General features: G+C 41.5%; 1 protein-coding gene across 3 annotated transcripts in view; it reads left to right on the plus strand.

Moving 5' to 3' along the window:
* Positions 1–14,158, plus strand: part of CDC73 (cell division cycle 73) — a 112,324-nt gene that overhangs the window by 29,813 nt on the left and 68,353 nt on the right. For all 3 annotated transcript variants that reach the window (XM_015635699.3, XM_033516490.1, XM_015635698.3), the window contains exon 10: positions 6,795–6,859. In XM_015635699.3, the coding sequence (XP_015491185.1) occupies positions 6,795–6,859 (65 nt within the window). The remainder of the gene's footprint in view (positions 1–6,794; positions 6,860–14,158) is intronic.

The following is a 14,158-nucleotide window of genomic DNA, read 5'->3' on the forward strand; positions in this document are numbered from 1 at the left end:
GGTTCACAAGTTGATCCCACTTTTCAATAGCCAAAACTGCTGTCAATTCTCAGCAATGACCTATAACTGGTCAGGAGAAAAGACTCTAGGCAGTTCCCAGAAACCTCAACTTTCTTAAAGGTAAAGTAACTCCATGACACTTGACCTGTGGGGGAGTACGGGATGCCCGTTTTTAAGGTTTACTCCCCATTTCTGCAGGAACTCCTGGAGGGCCTTGGAGGTATATGTGGGACCATTATCCATTTTAATCTCTTTAGGGAGCCCCAACACAGAGAAGGCCTGCACTAGATGTCTTTGGGCATCTGTGGTCTTCTCCCCTGTGTGGGCAGAAACATAGACCGCTCTGGAGAAAGTATCCACTGAAACATGGACATACTTCAGCCTGCCGAACTGCGGGACATGAATCACATCCATCTGCCACACCTCACAGCTGTTGAGGCGTCTTGAATTTACACAGACACTCAAGGTTGGTGCTGCATAGCTTTGGCAACTGGGACATGTAGCTACAATGGCCTTGGCCTGGTCCCGCTTTAGATGGAATTGGTGTACCAGGTCAGGCACATTCTGATGGAGTTGTTGATGGCTCAACTTTGCCTGCTGAAGATGTCTGGCAGATTGACCATCTCAGCTGGGGCGGCCAGGGCGTGTGCTCTTCTGTTCCCCTCCATGATGAAACCTGGCAGGTCAGTGTGTGACCTCACATGCATCACATAGAAAGGTTGCTCTCGGTGGCAAACATAATTAATTTTGAGAGTAAACTAAAGAGGTTAGAATCAGAGACCTCCCTTAAAACAGTGTTCTCAGCCCTAGATACTACCCCTGCAACATGAGCTGAATTGATGACTAGATTAAAAGGTTCAGAAAACGTCTCAAATGCTCTGACGACTGTGTCTAACTCAGTAATTTGAGGGGAGCCTTCAACCTCTTTAACATCTGTCTCCCATTTCTGAGTTTGAGAATCCTTCCAGGTCATCACTGACTTGTGGGATGCTTCGGATGCATCTGTGAAAACTGTCAGATCATTGAGTGGCCTCCAACTTGGTTTTTCTTTGGGGACTAATCTGAATGCCAAATTAAATAATTTGTTGTTGTTGTTGTTATTATTATTATTATTATTATTATTATTATTATTATTATTATTATAATAAATTTGTCCTGGGTAGCTATCTAGAGCAAATTGGAGTGTTTCATTTTCCCAAAGCAACTGCCCCAGAACCACTTTTGTCAGCTTACCTGATGTTAGGGTAAGTGGGAGCTGGACGCATGCAAAGTCACACCCCGTCAGTTCTTGCATTCTTGCCCTGGCCTTCCAGATCAGTTGAGCCATTAACTCTTGTGGCCTGGTGATACTTTTGGACTGCTGGTGACTGAAGAATACCCACTCTGTGATCAAGAGTAGATCCCTCTGGCCCTGGTCCCACTGGAAAATCAGGCCATGGAGGTGTGGCAGTCTTCCCAAAAAAATAAACGGCAAGTCTGGCAGGCAGTGATGAGCTTGTTGTGTTGCCATCACCTCTTGAGCTTTCTCCAGACCTAGCTTGGCCTTTTGGGTTAGGACCCTGGGAGAACTCAGCTCCTCTCTCCCTTTCAATAAATTGAAAAGGTGGGCTAGGTCTTCTGTTGTTAAGCCCAGCCAGGGTCAGACACAATTTAAGGACCCACACAGCTGGTGGAGATCGGCTCAGGTTTTTGTGTTGTTTCTGATAGTCAGTATTTGAGGAGTAATGGTCCTCTTGCTAATTTGGAGCTCCAGATACCTCCAAGGGGCCATCCGTTGAACTTTATCCTTTTGGAATTTGAATCCTGCAGCAATCAAAACATTGACAACTAGATCAAGCACCTGCTGTAGTATATTGTCATTTGGGGCACACACAAGCACATCATCCATACAGTGAAGTTTGATGGTTTCTCTTGTTTTGGCATGCACTGGGGACAATAATGAAGCAATGTATCACTGGTGAATACTGGGACTGTTTTTCATGCATTGCAGCAAGGTTCGCCAATGGTAGAGCTTCATTGGTGCTTCTTGATTGATGGAGGGACCTGAGAAGGCAAACGGTGAGGCATCAGCAGGGTCAAGGGGAATCTGGAAGAAACAGTCTTTTATATCAATAACTGCAAAATTCCAGTTTTGGGGGAGCATTGCCGGGAAGGGTATTCCTGGTTGAAGAGACCCCATGTCTTCAATGACTTTGTTAATTTCTCTGAGGTTGTGGAGGAGTCACCACTTGTCCTTTCCTGGCTTCCTGGTAACAAAGACTGGGGAATTCCAAGGGCTGGTGTTTGGCAGAATGTTGCCTTTTGCTTACTGTTCTTCTGCAAGTTCATTGAGTGACTTCAATTTTTGTTTATTCAGCAGCCACTGATCTACCCATACTGGGTGTTCTGTTTTCCAGTTCAGCTTCTGGGCATGGTGCTCATCAGCGGCTGCTATGAAAAATCCTGAGGGGTTTTTGGGATTTGAGTTTTCACTCCCCACTGGGACATGGCATCTGTGCCCCACAAGGCAACCTTATAATCTAAAATGAATTGGTGTAAACTGGCCAATTGCCCATCCGGCCCTTCAATTTGGATGACACTTTTAGATTGTTTGGCTATTTGGGTACCCCTAATGCCCTGTACTTTACCTATCATGGGTTGAAATTCCCAGTGTGATGGCCGTTTGGTGGTGGGGATGATAGTCACATCTGCCCCTGTGTCTAACACTGCATCGAGGTGAAGGTAATCTTCACCTTGCTGGAGTCCACACCCTATCCAAGGCTTGTCTTCTCCAATGACTTCTGTCCAGTAGACACCAGGTGAAGAATCATCCATTGGCAATTCATTTGGCATCAGAATAGCCTGGGCGATGATTTGGCCCTGTGGCATAAAGAAGGGTGGGTGGACACAACGCACCATGAGAACGAGTGCCTCCGGCTGTAATGTTATGATTGCCAGAGAGATTTCAATCTCTTAGGGTGTGTGCTTGGTGTCCCCAATAATGACATACTTACAGTCCAGTCTGGCAAATAAGTCCTTGTCAAATGGGTCAACTGACACGACCTGCCAGTTGTCTGTATTAAAGAATCTGTTTTGTGTAACAACTAGCTTAAAGGGAGCTTGTGGCTTCCAAACCTTCTCTGGGTCCCCACTCTGACATGCTTCATTTTTGTCTCCACACGAAGCAGGCCTGCACTTCCTGTCTATTTTTTTGGAAGTGGTTGTCCCCATCTCCCTCTGAGAACTTATTGGTTTATTTTGCAGAAGCTGCCTCTTTGAGCAAACTGTGCTATGTGTCCCTCCTGCCCACAGTTAAAACACTGAAAAGGCTGTTGGTGTGTTTTTGGAGTAGCAGCAACAGCTGTTCTCTCCACTCTGTCTCTTTTTCCTCAAGGCTCTGGGATGGTGGCTCTCTTGGTGCAGGCTTCAATGATCAACTCAAGGGTTGGAGGCAGTTCAAAGGGCAGGCGTAGGATGATCTTGCAGATGTCATTAGCATTTGCTTGGGCCACCTCCATTATTATCTGTTCCTGTAATGGCTGACTCTCAACCTGTCTCTCCACCTCTATTTGGAGCCTTTTGACAAAATCTGTAAAAGCCTCAAAGGGAGACTGTCTAATATTCACATAATTTTGCTTAGGTTCTTTTGTGGGCACAAGGATAAAGGCCTTCTCTGCAGCTCTGTACCTGTTCTAACGCAAGTTGTGGTATTTTTCCAGCCTGTATTCTAGTTTGTGACCAATCCCCTTCACCACTTAAGTGGTCCATTGAGATGTTGTTATCTGCATCAATGGCACAGTCAGGGTTTTGCAAGAGCTCAAGAAGGAGCTCCCATAATAATCTCTTCCATGTCCTCTCCCACAACAGATGTTCTGTTTGGGTTAGAAGACATGCAAACAAATCCCTGATATCGTCAGGAACTAGAGTGTTTGAGGAAAAGGTGGCCTTTAAAATACTCACTTTTTCTCTCAAACTCCTTCTGAGCCATGCAAAGCTCCTTTTTATGCTGATAATCAAAAGGTTGCCAGTTAGGGGTTCCTCTTGTTTGGGTATAGGTAACAGGTGCAGCGAAGGGGTTGGTCTCCTGTTCTGGGTTCTGTTTTTTGGGCTCTTGGCTTCCAGTTCCCATCGTGGGAACCTGAAGCTGGAAGAGGATGAGAGGTGCCAGAGAAGGAGGAGGGAACAGGGGTGGGACAGCAATTGGAATGGGAGTTGCTATCCACAGGTGACATAATGGGAACACATGATGTCATGGCATGGGAGGCATAGCTGGTGGAAAGGAAGGGGGATTACCTGGGGAAGGGGTGGAGTTTGGGGAGAGGGGAGGAGAAGGAGGGGCATGAGTAGGGGTGGGGTCAGGGGATAGGAAGAGGTTGGAAGGAACAGGGTGAAAGAATTGTGGGAAAAAGAAGCACAAGGTGGGGGCCGAGCCATGTGGCTTTCAACATCTTGTGTCTCTTGAGGGTCATTCTGTGGGGCAAGGGAGGACTCAGGGAAAACTTGTGAGTCTCCTTTAGATGTGATTTTAATGTGATTTAATGATTTTAATGTGAGGGGCATTAACTTGAGCTGGAGGATTAACAACTGGGAAAGAGGGGTTTAGGAAAGGGTCCCTGATAGCATGGCCATTGCTCTCAAGGCAATGGTCCCAAGAATGCTGTGGGAAGCCTAGGAGTTGGTGGCTCTCCTGTACTTCATTGCAGTTTGCCTGGCACAGACTTCCTGGTTCAGGGGACAAGGATTTTGGATCAGGGGATGGGGGAGCTGGGGGCGTTAGTTTGAGCGCTTTCCTCCACTTTCCTCAACTATCACTGACTGAATTAGCAGAAACAATGAAAACAATTTAGCAACCAAGACATCCTCTTTATTTGTCAAGGCTGTCAGTTAGCTCTCAACTACATCCCAGAAGGGGATGGTTGGTATTTCCTCTGGGGATACCCTTGGAAAGTGGAGGAAAAGCCATTGAACAAACTGCTTTAAGAACTCCTTTGAATACTTTTTTTCCCACCCTCCAGGGTACCCACAATTTGAAAATAAATCCCTCTCTGCTGTGCTGACAATTTTGCACTCAATTTCCTTGATTTTAAGCTGTGCTGGTGCAGCAAAAATCCAACCTCCCCTGCAGCAAAAGAAACAACAAATTAAAGATAAGAGTTCCAGGGCCAGTCTCAGGGACAGGGTGGTTTCTGCTGCCAACTATTGTGGCCTGTAGAATAGTGGCCCCCGTCCACCACCCCTGGGAGGAAATGAACCCTTCCCACAACTTGTGAGCACCCTCAGCCTAACTTGGGGTATGCTCACCTTCCTTTGGCCTACTGGACAGGGGTCACAGGGAAGTCCTCCTCAGGGAAGTGGTCCCCTGGATGCTAGAGGGTTATCGCTTCCTCCCACCAAGAGCCACCAGAGAAAAACTGATCTGCTGCAATTGGAGGCAACTGATGGCCAGAACTTCTTGGATAAAATCCACAGTTTGTCTGTTGGGTCCATTCACTGGGCCCCACATTGGGCGCCAGCTAATGCATGGGCTGGAGCTTATCTGGCTCTATCACTTTGGCCCATGCCAGGAGTGGGTCACACCCCAGGAGCAGGATGACCCAAGGTGCCACTAGAGCACTTACTCTAGAGCTTTTTGGCTGTCAGTCTGGGCTCTGAGGAGGCAAGGATGAGAGTGAGGTCTTTTGCATGGGATAATAGAGGATTTATTGCTCTGGGGAATCTTGGGGGCAAAAGACAGAAAATGTGAGTGTGCAACAGCTGAAATATGGAGGTGGTTCAAAGGGAGGGTACAAAGCATCAGCTAATTGGAGATATCCTGGGGAGGGGTGTAAGGTGGGGTTCATAAAATCATTGTCCAATGAGGGAAGTGGGGGGGGAATTGGGTCACATGGACTAATCAAATGTTGAAATTTAGGGGATTTTTGAAGAGGAATTCCAGTCATGTGGTGGGTTTAAGGTACCCCCCCTGACAGGGGACTCAGGATAGACTGACAATGTGGGGTGGGAGGGTAATTTGGACCAAACCATCAACTTGGGCAATAACAGAACATACCATTAACAAGAAGCGCAGTGCAACGCATGGGGATGCTAGAAAGGTAACTAGTGATGAACCACACTGGAAATGTTTATGGTTCTTTTACCAGTCTTTGGGCCACAGAAATGAGAAACTGTGACCATAGTACATGCAGTGACTGAAGAAGAAAAAAACCAAGCTGGTGATAGGTTATGTTTTTGAAGCATTAAAGTTGTTTATTCAGTTCTAGTTATTATGTTTAGTCTCTCAGGATGTTTATACTGATCCCATGGTGTGTTTCCATAATGACACGAATCTCTATGTAACATCTCACATAATGACCACACTTTTATAGTTGTCATGTAAATTGTTTTTTTAGGTATATTTTGTCATTAATACAAGTTGAATATGTTGCATTATAACATATTCTGGGAATATGAATGGGGCTCCTCAGTCTTGTAGTGAGAATTTCTGAGACCGCATGCAAGTTTTAATATAATCTCACAAAGATTTAGGTTTATAGCCTTTCTCTAAAGTGCTTTCAATTATTCAGAAGGAATAAGCTTCCATAATAAGCAGGAAAAGCTTGCTCTGGTTACAGAAAGCAGCAAAATCAAACTGACCTCTGTCTAAAGAAAGCAGATTTCCTAGTGGCTACCCAAGTTTTGTACTGAGAACAGAACCTACCAGCAGCAGCAAGATGTGTTCTTTCACAAAATAACTAGAGAAATCTCCAGTGTTGTCCATTTAGACATGACACTGCTACATTCACAAGGATTTACAGAAGGCTTCTTTTTCTTTGCAGAAACGGAAGGCTTTAAGATTGATACCATGGGCACTTACCATGGGATGACTCTGAAGTCTGTGACGGTGAGTGGAAAGTTTTGCTTAAATATGTTTTATAGACATGATTGTAAACATACATGCAATATATGTTTAGAGATAGAGATATCTTGTCTTCCTGACTTAGGCTCCAGAAGGTTACATAGGCTAGGTAACAATCGGTGAACGTTCTTGTCTATGTAAATACAAAATGTGTTTTGTTTGATCTGATTGTTCTAGAGGTCTGTGCCCCAGGGATTTGTTTGCAGTAAAAAGGTGTGCCGGGAAGGCTTCTTGACATGCAGCTTTTTTCTGTTATACTTAACATACCCAAGTTTTTACTGACCATAGGTGTATCTGGAAAGGCCATAAGTGATCATAATCATAACTGATAAAACTATACTCAGAAAACTGAAGTAGTAAACCCGAGTTTTGGAGTATTGCTCTGTTTCCCGTTCAGCATTTAATAAAACAAAATTTTTTGGTGGTGGAAGGGCTTGACCTCAGCATTACTGTTAAAGCTTTAGCCTGGTGAGATGGACTTCTGTTGTATGGCTGTACAATGCTGTCAGCTGGAATTGAACCATTCACAGATGAGAGAGACCCTCAAACAGATTCCCTTTTCTTGCATTGGCCAATGTTTGTCTGCTTTTGTGGAAGTGAGTTGAATGCTCTCAAATAAATGCTGTTTTGATCTGCTGGTAAGTATAACAGATGCTACAAAACTGCTGTAGTTCTCTCATTAAGGTTTTTGCCAGCTGCATACCTATGTAAATGTGATGAACAGACAGCACTAAACACTGTCCTAAAACCACGGACTACTTCAAGCTTGCACTTCTCATTTGAACATAAAATAGGATCTTAAGTAGAAATTTCTGAAAAACATTCAAATGTTGTTTTTTTTTAAATAAAAGTCCTTTCCCAAATCTTTCATTTTTAACTCCTCTTGACTTAGGATAGTGTAAAAAAAATAAAAATGGAAGGGAATATTTAAGGAAAGAATCTATTTAGCAGTAAGTAGTGTAATTTCTAGATGAATTCAGAAATTGATAGGATGAAGAAAAAAGATAACCTATTATGTCTGAAGATTTGTTCTCAAACTTTGCATTTTGGGCTGCTTTATGAGGAGCCAAAGTGTTGTTACACCAAACCCAGGTTTCTATGAGATAGCGTATCTGCTTCATGAGGTAGTGATTAGAAATGGATTAATAAATAGGTTCTGTTTAAATTGCTCTGTGTGGAGAAAAAAGACAGGAGAAATAAAAAAAAGCAAGATTATACTAAAGCAGAAATGTTGAAATGTTTTAAGCTTAATCAGTGTAAAATCTGTAAAAGTGAAGGGATGTACAGTAACTCTAAAAATTATATGGTTTTTTTAAGGTCATAAAAGGTTGGGGTTTTTTTAAGAGTTTTGAGGTTATTAAACTGTCCTTGTTGGTTTCTTCCATTTAGGAAGAAAATATAATATATATTAAGTTACAAGTAAACCTTTTTTTAACATAAACCAGAATTTTTTTAAATAACTGTTTAAGAGTGCATGACTGCACATAAAGCATCATCTGGTATCATAAGAAATATTAAAACTCCATCTGTCACTTAGCCTTTGTCTAAGAAAGAACTGATGAGGCATTTTTGGAGCCTTATTTCCACACTATTAAAGAGGTGCCCTCAATATTTAGCTCATTCATAAATTAAAGTGACATCCTAGCTTTGTGTTTCAGGTGGGGGAGAAATAATCGGTTAATTACGTTAATCTTTTTTTGTCTAAACTTTGTCATAGTGATGAACCACAGAATTCTAACCCTTAATATTAGATTGTATTTTTGTGGAGAATAGTTAATCTCCTGCAACTTGGCAAGTTTCATATTTTGCTTTTACTCGAGGTTTCTTGTAGTTTATTAGGGCTTTTTTATGCTACACAAAATTAGGGAGGAAATGGGAAAGTAATTGCTTCCCCTAGGTGTTTAATGTGAAAGTATATTATACTCATTGGCTAAATCATAGGAATATGGAGCATAGCATTGGAATTCATTCTGCCTGCATGAGCTCATCTGCTGTCCTCATAGTATTGGTTTAATCCCTGTAGGAACTCATTAAACATTTCAAAGGAATTAGAGTGCTAGGTAGCTCCTGGTTAGACACACTATTCAAACTTCAGACCTCTGATTTCCAGATGGATGCTCACATTTGAAAGCTTCTTTTTTTTATGCCATTGTTCTCCTTGGATGGCTGCTCCATTTTTTTCTCTGGTGTTTGCTTTCATTAATGTATTTCTGGAGTGTGGTCAGATTCCCTTAAAACTTACAGTTGTTACCTCCAGTGTAAAGTGATCCACTGTTTGGAGTTGCACAACTGTTTCTCATACAAAATTTGTAAAAAATTTCTTGTTTTGTGTTATATTCCTTACACTTGCACTCTGCCTTATTGTAATTCTCTGTAATGATTTTTATGAAATGTGCATAACGTCAGTTTTGTGTATATTCTTGCTGAAATGTGAGCTGTCCTAGATGCTTGTTCTTTTTAACAGCAAAACAAAAACTTCATCTTGACTGCTTTCTTTTCATCAGCGATGTTGGAAACTTTCTTAGCATTCAGAATTTGTGCCAGAGCAGATGGTGAATGGTGGGCTTTTTCTGAAGTAATGTCAGCTAAAATAACTTGTGCTGCTGGCAGTTCTTCCCTGTAACAGGGTTTTTGCTTGATTGCCACCCTATCTCTTAGGAAAAACTTACTTATTTATTGAATTTTTATTGTGAAGGCATGATCTCATTATTCTGGACCTGGAATTGTTTATAGGCATTTTCCCCAGAAAGATTTTTAATTTTTTTTCCCTTTTTTTAATACCTGTGGTACATTCTATTTGCCTGGCTTGATGGTGTTTTGGAAAATTATTAAGTAAGCTAGTTATCGTAGCTCTTGCTGTCTGGTTCCCCAGCAGTTCATGTAGCAAACCGTTCAGCATGACTTTTCAAAACCTGCAGGTCTCCCTGCAGGCTTCATTTCCCAGCATAATCCCCTGTGTAGCAGAACAACTTCTGTTCTTTTACCTAGGAAAGTTTGGTGTTTGAGGTGGATCAATCTTTGTTGAGAAGTATGTTTGTATTTCTGTATCACACAGGGTGTGAAGTAATGGTGAGAGAGAATCTCAAGCTGATACTCTCAACGTTTTTTGTTGTGTAAATTTGATGTGTTTGTGGCTTTAGTCTCCTGCTTTTCTAAAGTGTAATGTTAACTTGGAGGCCAGTGTCATCTGGTGGAAGCCTAGAAGGTGGGTCTTACCTTTTACTTACAATGAAATTGAATTTTGGACTATTCATTTCTGTAACTAGGCTATGTGAATCATATAACTGTTAGTGTAGCTCAAGATGTAAAGATCAGATCAGTTACCTGCACCCAGGGTAGGATAGGAAGAAGTTGCTTGTTCTGTGAGCACCTGATAAAGCTGTCTGTGGGCAACTTCCAAGCTAAACTCTTCCAAGCTGAGGGCATGCTTTGTATTGACTGTGTGCACTTGCAAACACTTGTTTATCCATTGCAGTAATAGTAGTGGTGATGCTTGTTTTATTCATCTTTGTGCTTTTATCCTGGAGTTCTCATGGCTTTAATACAAAAGAAGGAAACAGCATGAAAGGCTGTGGAGTTCTGTAGGTTCATTTCCCCCAAGTTCTGAGTGCCCTTGGCCAATCAGGAGCTATGATTCAGGGTGCTGGAAACTTGTGTTCAAGTGAACAAGAACTGCATAGCACTGCAGTAGGCCCTTGTAGAAATTATTTTTTTGTCTTTCCTAATTGCTGGAAAGCTCTCATGTTTTCCACTTGGGGTTTCTTTTAGCATTCAGGGCTGCTGAAGCTTGGGAGCTTCTTCCTTTGTCTTTGGTTTTTGCTGCTAGTAATGGAATGTGTTATGGATCATCTACACACATAAGCAGCCAGAACTACTGTTGGCATTTCTTTCTTTTCCTATTCAGTAAACAGGTAGGTGCAAGAGCTCTTCTAGGATTGAGCTGATGGCCTTCCCAGAGTGTCTGGAGCTATATCTGGATGATTGGTGTAGTTATTGTGGACTTCACTGGAGGCACTTATAACAAATTCAAATGCAATTTTCTGTGGTGTATTCAAACTTTGTAAGTAAGAAATTCTGTGTAAATTTTCAGTGCTTCTGAGTTGAGTGATATTTTTCCTCCGAACTGACAAAAGTAACATCTCTCTTACCATTGTACACTGCCAGGCTTTACAGCAATCTCTGGGTAAAAGTGCCCTGAGTAAACATATGAGTATATCAATAATTAAAGAAAATTCATTACGTTTCAGTTACAACAAGTACATTTCATAATCCTAACAGAAGCCAAGTAATTAAAAAGGAGTCCCTATATAAACCAGAGTACAAGCAGGTCTAATTTCAGAACTGGAGACTGGTTCAGCACCCCTAAGGTCAACACCATTTTTCAGTCAGTATCAGGTTTGGGGAATTAATTAATCAAGGGATGTTACTGTTATTGCCCTCAAAATCTTTTGAGCTGGGTAGAATCTCTGTAATTTTTATTTTTTTTTTAACTGAGAGGTTGTTTCACCACCTCTGGTGTATTTTCAAAGGAATAGTGTGTAGTATAAACAAACAGGATTACTAAATTATGGCACTTTACAGACTGAGCCATTGGAGAGGGAGCATTTGGGGCAGAAAAAATTAACATGGTGTGTGCATGTATTTTATATGAAAGACTTCAGAAAATTGATATGCTTCTGTGTGAGTAGGTAAATCTACGGGATCCTATGTATCAATCAATCACAATTGATTGTGAGGCATTTGTGATTCATTGCCAAAATTCAAAATGACTGTTTTGAAGCATATCGTGGAGTTGGATGTTGTCTCTCAGTGGTCAGATAAATAGTACTTTAAAAAAGAAATAAAACATAATACATCTTTAGTATGAGAGATGGAAGAGAGATACCTACTTATATCCACATCAGCATTTTTCTGTGTCATGTCCTAATCTCATTAAAGTGTTGAACAATGGGATTGAGGGAGAAGTCAGCAAAACAATGGACTCTTTGAAATGTTAGAAACAGGCTCTGAAGTGCCTTATAATTTTTGTGCAGCCTGTGCATAAGGTGGTCATTATTCCCAGTGTGAGTACAACACCAGCCTGCCTACACCCCCACTCCTGTCTGCAGGCTGAGCAGCATACTGTGAATTCTCTCTGTGCATCCTGTTCAGTTTTTAACCAGCAAGAGGAGGTGAGGAAAACTGTAATAATATAGAATCATAAAGTTACGTAGATTTGCACAGAGGGCAGATGTTTTTTCCATAGATGATACTTGAGGTAGATAATTGTTTCTACTGGGATTGCAAATTATTTTTCACCGTAAGCATACTTCTCTATAACTAATTCAGACATACTCATGAGGTCCTTGGTCCATTAGCGTTAAGGGCCAGGACATGACCATGAAATCAAAAAATCCTTTAGCTGGAGAAATTGATATTTCTTCAGAATAGTCTGCCAGCAACCTTACACTCCTCTGGAGTAGCTGAGAAGAAGACTTTGTATATCTGTATTACTTTAATGAAGTGGATAAAATGCAAGTTTCCTAAGAGCTATTACTGTATTTTATATTTAAGGCCCACACGACAGTTTCAGTGGTTGGCATTGCATTGCCTCAGTTGTATTTCAAATATTAAACTGCTTTCCTTAAAGAGTTTTAGTGTAAATAGTGAAGCTGATACAGACCAAGAAAAATCACATACAAATGCTGCTTTCAAGAAAATGTTAGGTTGAACAATGGTGCACTCGTTTTCTTTGGGAGTGTAAATCTTGTACATTTGTGCCAAGATATCTGACTGTTGTACTGCATTACACAATAGAACTGCCTGTTTTGTTCCATGTAATAGGTTTTGTGTTGAGGCTAAAAACTGCAAATTCAAGTAAAGACAGGGATGTTGTATAATCAGTCATGCCTCAGGGAGTTAGGCATTGCTGTGTGACACCAGTGTGCTGCTGAACAAGAGGGAGCAAGACCTGGAGCTGTGCAGCTTTGTCCTTGAGTGAGTGTGCCTGGAGTTATCACCTTGTGTAAAACTCAACCGTGTCAGTACTGAGTGTGTTTGTGGCATATCTGGCAGATCCTTGAGTGGTTTGAATGGAGGAGTGCCAAACATGAGAACCCAAAGCATTTCCGAGTATACATTCAATTAGAGCTTTAGAGATCCAGGAAGCTTTACTTAAAAATGCTTGAGAGCTTCAGACATGCTTAGTATGAGTTCTGAGATGACCTCCTAGACCTGTCTTGATCCAAAGCTGCATGACAGGAGTGTATTTGCCAGCCCTAGGGGTATCACCTGAGAAACTCATCTGCTGTGCACTAGGACTGGGATCCTTTATGAATGTTTTAGGAGTCACTCTCATTTGGAAGCATAGCCCCAAATAAAACTGTGCAGGACGTTTTGTGTTCTTTGAGTTAGATGTCCACCTTTACTTGAGTCCTGTATAGGATTCCGCTTAGATTCATTTGTATTTCACAGGTCTTTGGGTTTGTGTGTATTCAAAGTTTTATAGGGTGCTGCTCAGTGATACTAGCTTAACCTGAGCTACAGATTTTTATACTTTATCCTAATAGTTCTGAACAATCAGACATCATGCACTGCACAAGCTTATTTTAAACAACTGGGTCAACACCTTTCCCTCTACAAATTATCTCCAAACATCTAATGAATATCTGATAGCTGCATCTTCACCTGACTCTTCTGGGGAAAGAACAACTCTGCTGTTATGTAGGGTTGTAATTTATTCATAGCTGCTGAAGGTGGTGTAAAGTTCTTGCAGACCCAGTAGAAATGAGCATGTGTCAGATGGAGGATCAAAAAAGAATGCACTTTAACATACCTTTTTCTCCCTGCAGGTTATGGGTAGCCATCCTCTTGTCTCAGAATTCACGTTTTAACAAAGTTTAGAAGGCTTCTAGCACACTTTGCAATTCATGATACAGTAATTAAGTCAAAATTACAATTAAAGAATTTAATGATCATCTAAGAAATTCATGTAGCTGATGTGAGAGAACTGAATCAAGATTTTCTTCTCAGGTCAGTTTTTGAGATTATACCATTGTCTGTCACTAGAGGACACGAAATAGAAGCATGGGTTCAATCACAACAGCCGAGGTTTTTGTCCCAAGGAGGCAGAAGCCTTTATTTTGGGGTTTTCAGCCCCTTTTGTAAAGTATTCCAATACAGGTTAACATGATTGGTAAAAGGAGCAGTACCTCTCTTGTCCGATTGGTGGAATAAGAGAAAAACACATTAAGAACATCTATGCATCACTGTTTTGGGAACCAAAACCCTATTTACAAAACAGTC

This window comes from Parus major, chromosome 8 (genome assembly GCF_001522545.3).
Source record: "Parus major isolate Abel chromosome 8, Parus_major1.1, whole genome shotgun sequence".
NCBI classification, from domain to species: domain Eukaryota; kingdom Metazoa; phylum Chordata; class Aves; order Passeriformes; family Paridae; genus Parus; species Parus major.